A 16925-nucleotide genomic window follows, 5' to 3' on the forward strand; every position below is an offset into this window, starting at 1 on the left:
AGGGTGATGCTACCATGACTCAATAAAATGCTTCAGGCTCCCTGGGCAGACCACTAAGACTTTACACACTGCCTTCCTTCCATGAACTAGACTTACACCCTATCTCACAGGAGTATGAACCAGTCTTATTCCTAAATGTTGGTGGTCAGTGGTAGTAAGATCAGGATCTGATGGTTGTAAGGTTATTTCTGACCTCCAGTCCCACCACCCCATTGTTCTGCTTGCCTTTGGCTGGCCAAGGCCTTAGACTAGGCCTTAGAGTAGTTCTTATATTCCTTAGAACTAGGAGTTCATGACAACTTCACTGGGATCAAGATCAGCTTCTGCACAGCAAATAATAAAACATTCTGCAACTATGGTAAGGTACTCTTGTAAGGGGAACAGGATGGGCTGTGATCTCCTTTCTCTAGGGAGTTCTGTACAGCCCCTTTCATTGGAATGGGAGACAGATTCAACCTGACTGAATCATTAAATGGAATTATAAGACAATGAACATTAGCCACTTAGCTCATTTCATAAATTCCAATAATTAAAACTGCATGGGCAATAATAATGGCTATTCCAGATATCTAAGTAAGAAAAATGCACCTTTGATGTATTGTGGCACAGTCACGGTGAAAACACTGAGTTAATGGAGGATCTGTGTAATAAGTTACCATACAGAACCTGCAGCTGGAAATATATAAACATGCTTCCCAACAGAATTTCACTGTGTCACAATTGATTAAGAAAATTGGCAATAACTGACAAGATAGGCACAAAATGGATTTTCATGTTGCTGGGATGAAGTATGGCTCCCAGCAATTAATGGTTTTAGTCATATTAAGAAGATAAATAATGCTATCTGACATTTCAGTATTTCACATTACACTAAAATTTTGTAACATTTGCTCATAATATGAGTTGAAATATGTTACCTAGGAAAAAAAATGTTATCTCTGGAACAGTCAAACCCCATTAGAAACCTTAGGCTTGAAAAATCACAATGTTAACAGTTATATCCCCTAGCAAAGGTTTACTTTCCTTAAATAGTGTTAAATTTAAACCCAGAAGCTCTAGTCTCTTTTGGAGTTCCTCTTCCATAGTGCATTGAGCTTGAAAGGGAAATTTAGAGCATAGAATGTACTGTGCCATTACTGAATGCTGGTAAGAGAAACACCATGGAGAACTGCAGAAACAGGGGAGCCTTTAAAATGAAATCACAACAGGGATACTTATGTTCTCTAATACTGCTTCTACATTCTGCTTTATTAAAAAAGCTCCTAATCTTACTATGCCTCCATAACCACTATTGATAAACAATTTGATTATTTTAAACCTCATTCTAATTGGCATGTTTGCCTTTTTCCTAGCTGGATATATGCTACCCGAATACCCTTCTTTTGGGAAAAAAAGAAAACCTTTTTCTGTATCTGAATTTTCAGTTATTGTTTGTGTGAAAAGCTGCTCTGATTTCAGCATTCTTACTCACAAAAGTACAGTTTTACCCTGGAAAATACCAATGTGTTCCAAGCACTAACAGGAATCAAGAACAAATATGAGAACAGGATTTTTCTCTTGCGTGCTTCTAATTCTGTTCCAAATTCATTTAGTAATGTGGAAGAAAATGTGATTGCTTGTCAAAGCACAGATGTGGTTTTTTTGTTGGGACGGTGCACAGAGCATTCAGAAGTGTCATGTTTAGCTGAGGGCAACAATGCTTAGTGTCTCAGCACCCAACTCCCACTGAATTTCAACAAGAGTGAGCAAACAACCTTCCCCTGGGCTTCAGTGAAAATCCTTGGCTTAGTATCCAGTCTGAGCTGCAGTTTCACTAGCAGGAAACAAGCGGTTTTTTTGAGGTCTTTTAAGGTATTGTTTCCTGAAACAGCAGAAGATAATCTGAGTGCACAGAGAATACTGAAAATCTGTTAGCAAAATATGTTAGTTTGATAAAGATTGTCAGGATTATTGAGTACAATAAACCTTTCCAAATCCAAGCCATAAAGAAAATATATAGTCATTTACACGTGCCAAGATACAATTTTATTGCTTCCCAGATAACACTGCATTTAGGCTTTTATTTAACTTGAGGGTACTGTAAAAGCAAAACCAGTTCACTTTGATGACATTTGCCCTAGTGTATGTTAGTGGGAGAGGTAGGGATTTTTCAGAGACATTGCTGGCAATGTCACAAGACGTGCACCCCAAAAGCTTAGTGGTGGTGCCAGCAAGTACATGTAATTTCTGTCAGACTCAGCAATCTACATTTAATCATCTTCAACTGCAAGATGTAAAATACTGCACCACAGTTCTGTAACCTTATAAAAATGACACTGTTCAAAGAGGTCACAGTTCTGCACTGCCTCCTGATGATTTTTACAAACGTGTTGAACTGCTGAAGTGTCTCACAGCCTGGGAGTCTCAAAGCTCCCCTCTGGATGGTTATGGGACCAGGGTGTTATGTTTTACATCAAACCTTCCAGGAACCTCCCAGAGAACACTGCTGTGGAGTCCTGATCTCCCAGTACTAGGGTCCAGAACAAATTCTAGTTACAGCTACTATGTATAACGCACTTCTTTTTGGCTTTTCTTTTTATTTAATGAGGTGACAAAGACAGTTGGAGTTGTATGTCCAGATGCTTTTGGAAATGACCATCCCAGTGCTTTGGGAACTACTGGCTTTAGAGGTTTGGTTTGTGTTTTCACATCATCTCTCTGCTAATCTGTGTTAGTGTTATTGCATCTTCACAGTAAAAAGAAGTATTGGTTTTATTGTGCTTCTTTTAAAACCAGTACAGTTAAAAACAACCAAACTTAGAGAAGTTGGTTATATAAAAAGATACGTGTAACAACTCACATTATACAGTAAAAAATCAAGCACCTATGTGGAAAGCTTCCCCCTTTTTTAGAAGGAGAGCTGTCTTTAGGGTTACAGGTATATACACACAAACCCAGAAGTTCAGCCACAAGAATCTGTTCTCTTAGTGGCAGAGGAGACAGGGGGCCCAGAGGGGTGATATGTCTCATTCCTTCTCCATCACAGAGCTGCTGCCATTCACACTGCGTGAACAAGAGTAGGGCTGGGGTAAAGTGTGAAAAGCAGGAGATAAATTATGCTCCATGTGGCACAACTCCTCCCAGGAAGCAGCAAGGCCAAGGGGCCACAAACAGCTGTACATTACCCTGTTGTGGAAGGAGCAGCTGCCAGGCTGGACTCTGCATCCCTGCCTGGGAATGCCAGGGTCAGGGACAAGGCCACCCATGCATTTGCACATTGAAGCAGGAGCCAGGGGCTGCTGGACACTCCTGCAGCAGCACTGACCCAACTGGCACACAGCAACTGTGTGCAGACAAAGCTGGTATCAAACTCTTCTCTGGGCAGGAGGCTCAAAGGGTTACCTCTAAACTGTTACATGCTATTAGAAAAGACAACTAAATAACTTAAGTCTGCTTAAACATTAGGGGTCTAATCCTAGGTGCATTTCACTATGGTAAAAGTGGGCATTTGAAGAAAATACTTGGCTATTAAAGATCTTTGCAATGTTTTTAGAAGTGCCTTTTCCATGTCAGGCTCTAACCTATTCAGAAAAGTTACCTTCTTAATTTTTTCAAAAATAAAACTGTAGTAACTATAGATTGTATTTAACCATGTGAAAGGAGTAAAAAAGCTATTTCTACGTGGTTTCTGAGGTAAAAAGCTGGCATGTTAAAAATAATATTAAATGCAGGTCATTCAGTTGTGAGTGTCCCTTGACCATCTTCCCTCCAGGAGGGGATGGACGCGATGATTTCAGTAAGGTGGAGAAAAGATGTATGGCACACTGGTTGGCACACTGTATCATAGCTCATCATGGTTTCTTGTGAGGTCCTCCCCATAATTAGTAGCTTGACTTCCAACAAACATATTCCAGTTGTCTAGAACTTCCTCTTTCGTTAGTTTTTGATCCTGGTAGAAGGGAAAAAAAAAAAAAACAAACCAACTTCTGTGAGAATATTTTCAGAACTAAGTCAAAGACACACCAGCACAGACTTGCAAGAGCCCTGGGAAACAGACAGTTCTTCACAGCAGCAGACTGCAGGTTCAGCAATCACTTGTAGCTGTCACAGTGAGTGAAATTTGGGCCTCAGTGGAAGACAGAAGTCCCCCAGGCTTCAGGTAGGTCAAACTGCTAACTGAAAGTTCTTTATAATGCCAAGCAGCAGGAACAGTAGGTTAACAGTGGATTACCTGGTACACAGTTTTGCCCTGTGGTTTGGTTCATCTTCCTGACTGTAAAAACCAAAATCCTCTGGTGCACTTTGTGGAAGGTGGTTACTTATGTCAGCAGTTTACTTTCTATGTTCAGAGCATTTTGGCTTCCAGGTTCCAAGTTTGATTGCATTACCCTTCTGAAGACCACCATCTGGAATATACTGTCCCTCATCAGAGCCAGTGTTTAAGTGAAAGGTATGTGCTTGAATATAGAACTGAGAGTGGTTTTGCTACCCCTACATTTAAGCACAAGGTGTATCTAAATGTAACTTTATTTTCCTCTTTTAGTCTATATTAACATACAAAAGTAATGACCACTCTTAAAGGAAAAAGAGTTTTTTTTGCTGTGTTAAAATAGTGATAGTTTCTCATCTCACCTAATGAAAGCCAAGGGACCTTCTAGAGCTGATACACTGTATTTTACTACTTCATAATTCTAACACTACCAACTGAAATTGGCATGGAAACATTAATCCAAAAGTTTAGCCTCTAAAGAAAAGTTATTAGGAATAAATTCTTGCACGCTGGTATTTTAAAAAACCCACAAGACCCTATGTAACTTCTTTAAAAACAGCACTGGAGCACCACATACCTTGTCTACATCAGATTCATAGACTAAGTGCCTGGCTTCAGCTAGTGCATGGTCATAGTCCTGGGGGAGGATCCAGTGCTGGATCTCATCTTTGTCCATCTTTCCATCCTTGTTGAGATCACGAAAATCTGAAAACTGCTCACGCTCTGTAATCACCCAGTCAGGCTCTGGTCCACCCTCTTCATTTGCAAACATATCAGCTGGAGAGGAAATAAGGGTCTTACTTGAGTCCTATTTACTTGGAAAATTAAGCACAAAATAAAGACATTTTCACAGTGTTTCTCAGAGGGGACTGAGCTTTTCACTCTACAGAAAGAGAAGTGTGGGGTGTAGATAGAGTAGCTGTATCTTCTCTCAGCCCTATTTCTTCACTGCTGGTGATTCTGCCCATTCTCACAGCACCCTGTATCATACCTGTGCACTTCTGGTGGGGCTAACAGGAGAGCTAACATGTTCAAAGGCCATCATCTGAATTTCAGAATGAACAAAATCCTCTAAGGATCTCTGGTTGAACAGCAGTCTTAAGCTTTAGAGCTAGGCTTGGTCACATGGGGAGAAAGCAACTCAGCCATTTTATCTTGTCCCTGCCAGCAAATGTCTTTGTGGATAAGATCAGACTTCAGCCAGCAGAGTGATTACAGGAAAAAAGGCACAGGGGGAATTTAGGCAAACAAAAATTGCTAAATGGAACCCGCATGCATTTGTACTGCTTTTAGAGAAGTCTTGTGTGAGAGACATTCAGCTCAGGAGATCAGTTCTCTTTTAACCATGCAGTGCTGCAGCACATTCCAGCAGAAGACAGTCTTCCAGGAAAGAGCTGGAGAAGTCAGGAGTCATGGTGCATTGTGTGAGGAGCCACAGGCACAGTGCACTGTCCCAGGCTGGGACCTGGGGAGGGAGCACTGTTTGTGACAGGATGCAGAGGTTACACAGACCAGCTGCTCTGCACATCACTCCTGTGCTACATTTTGGGAGCATTGGTAGGACCACACCACAGTGGCAGCTGCCTTCTGCATTAACACAGGAGAGCAGCAGTGATTATTAAAACCAAGAGACTTCTAAATGTTCTTTACATCACAGGGCTTTCCAAATCATGAGTGGTGTGTCTGTCATTCTTCTGGTCACTGTGGCAAATCCTTTCCTACTCATCTTACTCCTCAAGCCTTCCACTTCTCTATTTAGAATTAAAGCCTGCTTTGTGATACTGCTCCTCTCCTCTCCAGTGCCTTTTGGATTTGGTTTTCAAGGATGTGCTAAGAAAAAGAGTACCCACATGGATGGTGTGAGGGTCAGAGGCTGGCTGGTATCTGTGGGAAACATAAATGCTGAATTCCAAGGCAGGAATAACCCCCCTGACCCTGCAGTGTGAATGTGTACACTGGGCTGAGGCTCTCCCTTGTCACTGTCCCCAGTGTCCCTGAAATACTCTGTTACCTGTCCATGCACAGAGAGAATTTAGTTCTCTCTGCTCAACATTTTTATAGGTATTTTGCTCCACTGCTTGTGTAAATCTAAACCAAATTTTGCAAAAGACAAAATGGGAGGAAAGAAGGGAAAGGAGGATGGGATCATTCAACAAATCTCCCCAACAAATACTCCATCTAGAGACTGAAATTTTTGGACTTCTTTTTTTTGCTCCTTATAAACTACCAAAGAAGTAATTTAGTTTTCTGTTGGTTTCTTAATCCCAACTTCATCAAATTTTTTTAAAAAAATTACACCTGAAAAAGGAAAGTAGGAATATTTTAAGCATAGTTTTCTCAACTCAGGAAGAAAACTTCAGACAACACATTCACTTTCTTTTTTCATTTTTTAAAGTGCAAATTATATTGTTTATTTGAAGCAACTGACATGTCCTGTCAATTTGATTTTTATCATCCTTGCCAATGTGGGGTGATCGTGACTAGAACATTCTATGTTCCTATCTATAGAAGACAAGAAAAACCAGCATTCACATGGTAACAAATGTTGACAATTACCTTATAATTATATGTAGGTAATGTCACTGAATGAACTGAAATTACTGTGGAAATTATGCTGTTCTGTTATTTCAGTCATAGATGAATAGCATTCACTTTCTGGGCTAAATATAATTTACAAGGAACAGAACCCCCTGCCATTAATTAGTGTGTGTATATTGTTCCTGATTCTATGTGAAGTGATCTTTATAGCACCACTAGAAACAGAAAGCTTCATCCAACTTTGCACTAATGCCTTCTTAGTGCTACTTTCTGGATTTAAAACTCATCAAAATATAATGGTATCATCAGTACAGAAGTATGGGCTTTACTCACTAATTAAACTAGGAAAAAAACCCAGTAGGAACAAGGTGAACTTTCTCTTTTTGCAATGGTTGATTCCCAGGTGTTTTGGATATTTGAGAACCATCCAAACCCATTTATTTGGGAAAAGACTAATTCATTTTCTGATCCTCCTGAATTTCTAAACAATGCCTTCAAACACCAGTTAACATGGTGCAATATACAAAGAATATCCCTGCCATGAAAAATATTATTCCACATTCTCTTCCTTTGTTCTCATATAACTCTTAGGTGAGTTCAATAAGAACAAGAGGAGAATTTTGTGTTGTGAAGCATGAGGAATTCTTCCTGGTCGTGTTGCTATCTACCTAAAATGAAACTAAACTTTCTGGGTTGGATGGTTGGTATAAAATAGTTGACCTGTTTGCTCTGGGTTGTTAATGCTGCTGCCAATTTGAGAGAAGATGGAAAAATGGACTGGGGGTTATATAAGAAACAAGTAACAACACTTACCAATGTACTCATCTTGATCCACAAAACCATCCTCGTTTTTGTCTATGTCTTCTAAGGTTTCCTGGAAAACAATTTTGCATGAAAGTCATCAAGAAAAAACTAAGAACTCTGATTACCTACCTGCCTTTGATAATTTAATATTCTGAGGCCTTGACCTGCCCCTGTACACAAGTGAATGTAGTCTCACTAAATCCAGTGGGACTGTTGTTTACACAATGAATATAAAAATATCCTTTCATGTTGAAAACATTCCTTGTATGAATGAACTGCTTATGTTAGGGGCTTGCATGAAACACTCAGCTGCTGTGTGTCAGCACACCCTCCTTTTATTTTGGTTTAAGTCTGTGCCCCAAGATTGTTTCTTGATTCCATTTAGGAGCTGTCTAACTGCACTTAAAGTCTTTCTTATGTTGAGACTTCTAAACCGAGTGAGTACCATGAAAGGCACCCCTTTCTGTTCCCCACTTAGCTATTGTGTGTGTGTGTCTCTTTCTAAACCCTGCCTGGAAAGGTGAGAGAAGCCTTCAAAGTTCACCCATAAAAGTGCAAACAATGGCCTTGATTTTGCTTTGCTTACTAAGACAACAATGTTTTTCATGTGCTCAAACTCCTCTGGGTGCAGGAAAGCAGTGAACTCTTCACGAGTGGCAGCCAAGTCTCCATCCAGATCTGCACTTTTGAATCGTCTTTCATCTCTGGGCAGCATTTTCTTAAAACTGTGCTGATCAGTTGCATCTTGGAATTCTTCTGGATTTTCTGCAGACAAATCAAGATGATCTCAGAGGTGTTTTCCTTTAAAACATACTAGCAAAACAAAGCTGTTTGAGTCTAGAAATAAAAGGGTTTATTGCCAGAATAGCTGTTGTTCTAAATGGAAATTCTCTTCCTCATGAAGTTTTAAATTCAGGGCTCAAATACTTGGTTTGATTTTTAAAGGTGACAGTAGTAGGAGGTAAATTTCTGAGCAAGCCTTCTGTTACAATCCAGAATAATGGATTTTGCAGTATTTTCTCACAGATTTTTTTTTTTAATCTGCCTTTACAAGCACCACTGAGGCAATATCTGGGGTAGACTTCATTCACAGAAGTTTTCTTCTTCTTTAGGAATCAATATGATCCACACAACTTTTCAGTTTCAAGAAGAGCAAACCAAGGAAATGTGGTTTCAGAAGGTGGCAGACTGAAATTATCTCAGGGCTACGCCTCTGCTACAGGGAACCTAACAATTATTTTCAGTTTAAAACAATGGCATTTTTTCAGAGTGTTCAGTGGCATAAAAGGAATGGTATTTGATATAATTTTTTTAAATAGGATCATTAAACTGACTTTAAAAATGAAAAATACTCATAACAATTTCACAATTCACATGTTGGGAGACAAACACAGGTGAAAAAGACTGGGCCAGGAATTACAGATGGGAATTTTAAGTATTCATTAACACAAGCCCACAGTCCTGCTCTCCAGATCTTGGTGCTTAGAGGGAGCAAAAACAAAGGGCTGAGAAGGATTCCAGGGATAATTCTGCAGGGACTGTGTGTCTAATATTTCCTTTCACAAATGTAACAAATTCCATTTAAATCTACAGTAGACTTTGGAATTATTACTGCTACAGGAAGCTTGCTCTAGAAACTGCCTCTGTAGTAGGTAAATATTGTTTTCTTATTTCCAGTAAGTATAAATGGTCAATTAATAATGATTTGTTGCTCTGTCAGTATTGCCCTTTAGCTTAAGTGATCTCTTCTCCTCCTCTTCCTTCATTAACTTATAAAAGCAAAGGGAAAACGTGGAGGGGGATGGGGGGAATTCAGGTATATTTTTTAGTAAATGTTTATTTTGCCTGATTTGTTAAGGATTTTCATTTGCTGTTGATCACAGTCTGAAGTGTTATTCTGCAAGAATGATTTTAATCAATAACTTTGCTATAGCTTAGACACAGACTACATTTTTAACATCTAGACTTAGGATTTTAGAGACTAAATTCACAAATACAGTTAATTAGACAATATATTATTTTTTAATTAAAGTACCCTTTTCAATGTTAAAAATTAATATATTTCTAACTGGAGGAGACTTTAATTCAGCTGTGTCAGTATATTTAATGACACCTCTACAAAACCTTCTGCGTGCTGGTGACCCATGTGCAAAGGGCTCCAATAAATAACTAAAAAGTGCTTTTGACCTCTGAGCATCCATAAAATTTAATGTGAGCTTCAAGAGTTCTAAATGTGACAACAACCTCCAGTTGACTGCAAGGCAAGAAATCATATTTTATAATCTTAAAAATCCTTGATCATACAATCTGTTCTCTTACCTAGATAATAACCATATGTGGCTTGTTTGTATTCTTCCCAGGCAATTTTATCATCCTTGTTTAGATCATAGTCTTTCCAAACTTTGGCCACGTTTTCATAGATGTAGCGTTTCTGTACCCGTTTAATCCAGGTTTTTAGCTCCTCTGTTGTGATATAGCCATCTTTGTCATCATCTATTCTATCCACAATCTTCCTGTAAAAAGAGATCAGCATCTTTAAAACCCAACTGCATGTCAGGCCAATTTCAGTAATCTTTATCTGGCCCTGATTTTCCACAAAAACGGAGTGCCCCAAACTCCTAAAGCTGCCCTACTGGTTAAGGCTTTCCTGCATTTTACACCTCATCTTAAGGAAAGTGTCTCTATTTGTTATTCAGCATTGCTATGAATAACTCAAAGGAAATTTGCACAACCAAAATTAGTGAGCAGAGAATACCTGGGTTTCTTTTTCTTAGGTTGTGCCTCCTGTCTTAGGGGTATCTGTTCTTCACTGCCTACAGGGAGTGGCCATGCTGGCTCAGAGCAGGAGACACCAACTTCACTTCAGGACAAAGCCTGAACTCAAACTTGCTGGAGGCAACCAGGGCAAAAATCCAGGACTTGGTGGACACCTGCAGTTTCTCCTTTGGCTTTCCAGCAGGCTGACATCAGGGTGAAGTGAGTATAGGAGTGTCTAATGCTGGGGATGTACACCAGGTACACTCTCCCCTTCCATGCCTGTCCCTCCACTTGTTTCTTTTCTTTGATTCCCAGTGGAAACCAGTATTGCTGGTGTTGCCAGGAATGCCTGTTACTCACTAAAGCAATATCAAGTCTGCAGCAGGTCTCCAGCCATTGCTGGCAGCTGGGCTATAAACCTCTGTCCAGTGTAGAGCTGCCAGCACTGTTGAAATCAGCAGGAGTGAAACATTCTGCACACAGCTGCAGTTCAAAAAAAAAAAAAAAAAGGATAATGCTCTCTCTACCATTTATGTTCTCTGCAACTAATCTCTCTGCAATTAATCTCTCTGCAATTGATAAACCCCACCATTTTGGGGATGAGCTTGTAAAAACTGCCTTCTGTGCCTGCTCTTGGAATTAAGCACATCCACCTTGGCTCTCTGGCACATCCAGGCTGGCTTTGGGCACATCAGCACCCTGCCCATGAGGTGCAGGTGCAGCCTGTCCACAGGTGCCTTGTGCCTCACCCAGTGGCCAGCTCATGCCATGCCTATGGAATACTGACATGCCACTGGAATGCAGGGGGAAGAGCAGGAGCTGACTTGTCTAAATCCTGACTTTACACTCAACAGGTGAGCTTCCTAAACCTCAGGGAAAAAGATCTGCACTTCTAAACATTCTTTTCAATTCCACATCTTGGTACTCCACAAAGAAACCACATTTGGCTAACTGGAACTCCACAAGTAGTGAAGCAATGTCTCTGCCCAAGCCTTTGTTACAAAAGTGGTTGCTGAAATATCAGCAGCAGCTTTTGCTGAACTTCCAGCAATCTTGTGTGAGTCTGAGAATATCAGACTGACTTTATGAAAATGCTGTTTGAGTTATGGGGCGAAAAAGGGGCTGCTGAATTTCCTTTCTGAATTAGTGAAGTGTGGATGAACTGACTAGAAGACCTTTTCTCTTCTCTATCCAGTGGTCCCTTTCCCTGCATGATGGACTCTTTGTCAACAGATTTTCCCCACAATGAATTTAATTTAATTTGTTTAACTGGTATTTCTTTCTACTGTTAAGGTATTAAATGATTATGCTGGTAGCTCTTGGCAATGTATAACATGAAAGAAGTCAGGGCTGTGTACCAGAAAATGTTTCATGTCTTCTCCTTTTCACCTGTTTTTATAGGTCCATTGCATCCATGTGCACTGCTCCACCCACTTCTCAGCTGAAGCTGGGGACAATAAAACAGTCTTGGGGACAATAAAACAAGTCTACAGGCTCCCAAAGGCACAGGTAAAAAGCTGTTGTGTGGACTTCACTTTTTGCTGTTATTATTGGGATGACCAATGTGCTGCCACATTTCCTAAGCAAGGTAAAGTGCCTTATAAATACAGCAGCAGATTGGAAATTTCTGTTTTCTCCCAGGAATCATTTAAAAATAGCTTTTAATTAAATCTGCCTTCTTTCTAAGAGCAGTCTCTTGCTGAGAGGTGACTCTGTTTGTAACCCACGACAGAAGTTGCCCCTAACAAAAATGGGGAGAAGGGGTTCAGCATATGACTATTAAGCCACAGATGTTTTTTTAATCCTCTTTTTACCTCCCAGTGTGCTGCTATCCAAAATTACAAGGCTGGGGAATGCTGGAAGTTATGAAACTTTCTCAAAGGCCCCCCATGAGCTACATCCCTGATGCTGAGATGCACAGTGCTCACCTACAACGTGTCCTCCCTCAGAGAGCCCCTTCACTCACCTCCATTTAAAAGGTAATTATTGACTGTGGCTGTACTTTAAAGTGTCTGTGTCACCCCCCCAAAGGGCAATCAGTGAGATCAATGGAAGTTAAAACTTCTTCCCTTGCTTTACAATTTGTAAAAATTGTTTTAAAACACCTGTATTGTTAAATCATATCCCTGGCTGAATTATCTGTACCAGTAAGTGCAGACCAATATTAGGAAGGCATATCCATTTTGGTGACACAACTGGTGAAAATCTAGGTCAGAGCCATGTATGCTGAGAGCATGGTTTCTTTTGCTCCTTCTTGAAACAATGAGGATGAAATCAATCATTTCTGGTAATCACTTCATCTGTTTACTCACTGAGACAGGTAAATAGCAGTGACAGCTTTGAGAAGGATCAAGAGGTTACTCAGTGAGATTGCAGTGCTACTGCTCATGGTAGGACTAGACAGAAAATTAGCAAGTTCCATTCCCTATGGAAGAGAAGGCATGGGAGGAATCTTAGTGAGAACATGCAGGTATTTTAAGCAATCTTCTTCATGGTAACTACATTAAAGGATCTTTCTTTAACTCCTATTAAATTTAGTTCTGTTTAGTGATCTGGCTTCCTGTAGGAGTAAAGCAGGGAGAAGCAGTAAAGTAAGACATGGTCCCTGCACTTTGCATAAAGAGCTGCATGGAAGTAATAGCAGCTGAAACACTGTGAGCAAAGAAGGCACAAGTGGGAAGATGCTTGAAGTGGACTTGTAGAGAAGGAATGGTTTAAACTCGATTAACGCTGATACAGTGTGGGCAAGTGTCCCAGAGGCAGGGAGCAGCAACAGCAAAGCCCTCTGGCAGCAGGTCCAACACCCAGTACAGCAGCCTTACTGCTATGGGGCCAGAAAAGGCAGCAGGGACAAACACCAAAGCCATGGATTGCTGGCTGCTCCTTTGCAAAACCAGCAGGGTGTGAGAGAAGGCAAAACCCAGAGGTTTGACCCACAGGCCACTCTGGAGTACAGGGTCCCACACTGGGGTACAGGGCATCACAGTGGGGTTCAGACCATCACTGTGGGGTTCAGGGCACTACTTTGGGGTAAACAGCATCACAGTGGGGTTCAGGGTCCCATTCTGGAGTACAGGGTCCCACAATGGGGTTCAGGGCACCACTGTGGGGTCCAGAGCATCACAGTGGGGTCCTGGGCACTACTTTGGAGTACAGGGTCCTACACTGGGGTTCAGGGCACCACTCTGGGGTACAGGGTCCCACACTGGGGTAAAGAGGATCACAGCGGGGTTCAGGGCACCACTCTGGGGTACAGGGTCCCACACTGGGGCTCAGGGCACTACTCTGGAGTACAGAGCATCACAGTGGGATTCAAGGCAGCACTGCGGGGTACAGAGCATCACAGTGGGGTTCAGGGTCCCACTCTGCGGTAAAGAGCATCACACTGGGGCTCAGGGCACCACTGTGGGGTACAGGGCCCCGCTGCCCCCTCGGACACACAGGCAGCCCCGGGCCGCCGCCTCCTCCGCCCCGGGCCCAGCTCGGGCCCTCCCCCTGCCACGTCTCCCGCCCGGGCCGGGCGCTCACCCCAGGCGCTCACGGCTCTCCTCCGGGCTGAGCTGGTCGAAGCTCCGCGCCTCCTCCTTGCCCAGGAAGGCCTCGTGGTCGTACTGGAAGCCGGGCCGGTCGTCGTGCTGCGCGGCTCCGGGCCGGGCCCGCTCCTGCCGCGCCGTGGGCTTGCCCAGCGCGCCCGCCGCCAGCAGCAGCAGCAGCACGGCCAGCGCCCTCAGCGCCCCGCCGCCCGCCATGCCCCGCCGGCCCGGCTCGCAGCCCCGCTCCGCTGCCCGCCCCGCTCCGCCCCGGCCCGCTCCGCCCCCGGCCCGGCCATTGGCAGCGCGCCCGGCCCGGCTGCGCCACGTCCGCACAGGGCCCGGGCGGCGGGGCCGGGGCCGCGGGCAGAGGCCCGGCGGGCAGAGCGGAGTGGCCGCGGGCAGGGCCCCGGCGGGCGGAGCGGAGTGGCCGCGGGCAGGGCCCCGGCGGGCGGAGCAGCGGGGCCGCTCCATCGCCGGAGCGCCCCGAGCCCAGCCTGACCAACAGCGCGGCAGCTCCAGGCAGCGGCTCGGGGCTATCCCGCCGCTGCTGCTCGCTCGTCCGGAGCGCCGGGTTGATGATGGTTGCTGCTGTCATCCTAAATCGGTCGGGAAAGGACAAAAGTGTGATTGGAACGCAAACAAACAAACCCCAGCACGCTGTCTTGAGTGTTGATGCCCGAAAAGTGCGAGGGGAAAAGCATCACACTGGGATTCAGGACACTACTTTGGGGTACAGGGTCCCACAGTGGGGTTCAGGGCACCACTCTGGGTTATAGAAAAGGTTGCCAGCCCTCTCACATAGGATATTTATTGTGATGGGGTCGCTGTCACTCTTAAGGGAACCGAACTTGGGATCCTGAAAATGTGGGAGGCGGGAAGCCAAAATCGTATAGCAAAAGAAAAAGTTTTTTTTTGTTTTGCCTAATGTGAAATTTATTTTGTTGACAGTTGTGAAAGTCTCTAGGCAGAGAAAATTGATTCCTTCTCCCGGTTTGATCCTTTTTCCTGTGTTACACACGTCATTCACAACTCCAGAAAGAGAGCACAGAGAAAATTGTGATTGTGGGCAGCGCACTGTGGGGTAATGGCCCTGTTGCTAAGGGGTCCTGTGGTGAGCTGTGCTCCACTACCAAGGCTGGTCTGTCCATTGCTGCTTTTCCAAACTGCAACAACTGGTTTGTCAGCCCAGCCCGCAGGGTGTATAAACCACATCTGATGTGGCCTTTGGGTGTACCACTGACACGGATGTGCAGGATGCTGCACCAACCCACAGCTTCCTCTTGTGCTGTTGTTACACTGGTAGAACTCCTTTTGACCTAAACCTCATGTACAGCTGAGCTGTGCCTGTTGGAGGATTTGGTTGTAATGACCACAGAAATGTGGTGTTGGAGATTTCCTCGTGCGCTCTCCTCTGCCTTTTGTGACTCACGCAAAGAGTGAGTGAGAGCCATGCAGGGCTAGTGCTGGTTTGCCTCAGAACCATTGGCAACAGCAGCAGATTTCAAAGGTTTAAACAGTCAGACAAGTTGGTTTGTTAATTAATTAGACAGAGAGGAGCACTAATGCACCCTCTGGAGCTCAGTCACTCGGGGGGCCCGGGCAGTCTGTCCTCTGGGGCTGTTTGTGCATCCACAGCTGAGCAACTGCTCCAGTGCCGTTTGGTGAGAGCTGTGATGGGCATGTGGCAGCTTGAGAATGGCTCAGCTGATCAGACCAGCTGTGTTTGAGTTTCCAAAACTAGTGAGATATAATCCTTCTGCTGTATTTGGATTTGTTTATTTGTTTGTAATTAGGTATCTACCTTCAAAACCAAGTTTTTGTTAACGTACTCAGGAATCTCATGTTTGCGCAATAATTCAGATATGGCTCTTTTTTGTGTCTTGGTCTTCTAATATTCCCGTCTCTGCTTCCTACATCTATAATATTGTTACTAAGGTTATTCCAGAGGTGGGTTTGTGCTGAGGTGCTGAATTTTTAGTTTGCATACCCACAAGTGCCAAAGTGTGCCTCTAGTTAAGAGACAAGTCATTTGCATGGGTAACAGGTGGGCTTTGCTGCCCATTCACCCCATCAGTGTTGTAATCAAACATCAGCTTGATGCTTGATCTTAGCAGCAGAGGGATATGAAGTTGTTTGAGGGATGTGGGAAATGAATCTCTGTGTTTTGTTGTCAGAACAATTTGGAGGCACTTGTGTGAGGAGAGCTACAGTAAGAGCAATGCAGAATGGGCTGAGTGCATACATGGTTGATCACTGGAAAGCCTCCAGACACCGGGAGGCTTTGCCTCAGGGATGTGGGTTCTGCCCGTCGGAACATTTTAATTCTGCCCCGTGTTTGGGTTCCAGTGAGAACGAGCCCTGAAATGCAGTGGTCTTATGAAAGATGGGAAATCATGGGTGTCCTGATCCCTCCAGACTTGGTTCGGGACCATTGGTAATAACAATAAAGATTTGATTGATCCAATATGACTTTTTGTGGAAAAGGAATGATATTGCCATTACTTGTCCTTAGAGGGCTGAAGTCTGAGATTGTAATGCTGAGAATAGGCTGCACATTCAGTCAGAACAGTTGTTGATCTGGTCAGTCTTAGCATTGTCAGATCTTTGGATCACTCAGATTAACATTTACAGATTTTACTGTTGGGCTGTCGTGACCTTGAAGTCTCAATCCTCTGTGAAGACATGCCTTCGACTCCTTTTACTCAATTCACAAAATGGTAGCTTTCTCTTAAGTCCTTTATCCACTATGCCTGTTTCTTAAAATATTTGTATTTTCTGGTTTAGAGATATTACTTTGAACATCTCTGAGAGAAACTTCGTGCTCTTGAATGATTAATTAATTTTAGAGTTTGTGGGGCTACTTTCACCATGCCCACGTCTTTCAATAATGCATCTGAGTTTTATGCACATAAGGTTTTTTTGAAACATTGCAAAATACCAGATCTGCAACATCAACAATGTTTTTTAGCAATACATTTATGCAGGAGCAGGCATGCTGGGTAGTTCATAAGCTTTTAATGAAATGCTGGCAGATATTAGGGTTT

The 16925-nt window shown here is 43.2% G+C and overlaps 1 protein-coding gene across 1 annotated transcript; it reads right to left on the reverse strand.

Moving 5' to 3' along the window:
- Window positions 1-2002: 2002 nt before the first annotated feature.
- Window positions 2003-14122, reverse strand: RCN1 (reticulocalbin 1). The gene is made up of 6 exons (XM_059848337.1): window positions 13877-14122; window positions 9911-10104; window positions 8178-8356; window positions 7601-7661; window positions 4827-5026; window positions 2003-3928 (listed from the first exon to the last, which is right to left on the reverse strand). Exons 1-6 carry the CDS (start codon window positions 14095-14097, stop codon window positions 3821-3823), a joined length of 963 nt encoding a protein of 320 aa, XP_059704320.1. The 5' UTR covers window positions 14098-14122; the 3' UTR covers window positions 2003-3820.
- Window positions 14123-16925: the final 2803 nt, after the last annotated feature.

Source organism: Haemorhous mexicanus, chromosome 6 (assembly GCF_027477595.1).
Source record: "Haemorhous mexicanus isolate bHaeMex1 chromosome 6, bHaeMex1.pri, whole genome shotgun sequence".
NCBI lineage: Eukaryota > Metazoa > Chordata > Aves > Passeriformes > Fringillidae > Haemorhous > Haemorhous mexicanus.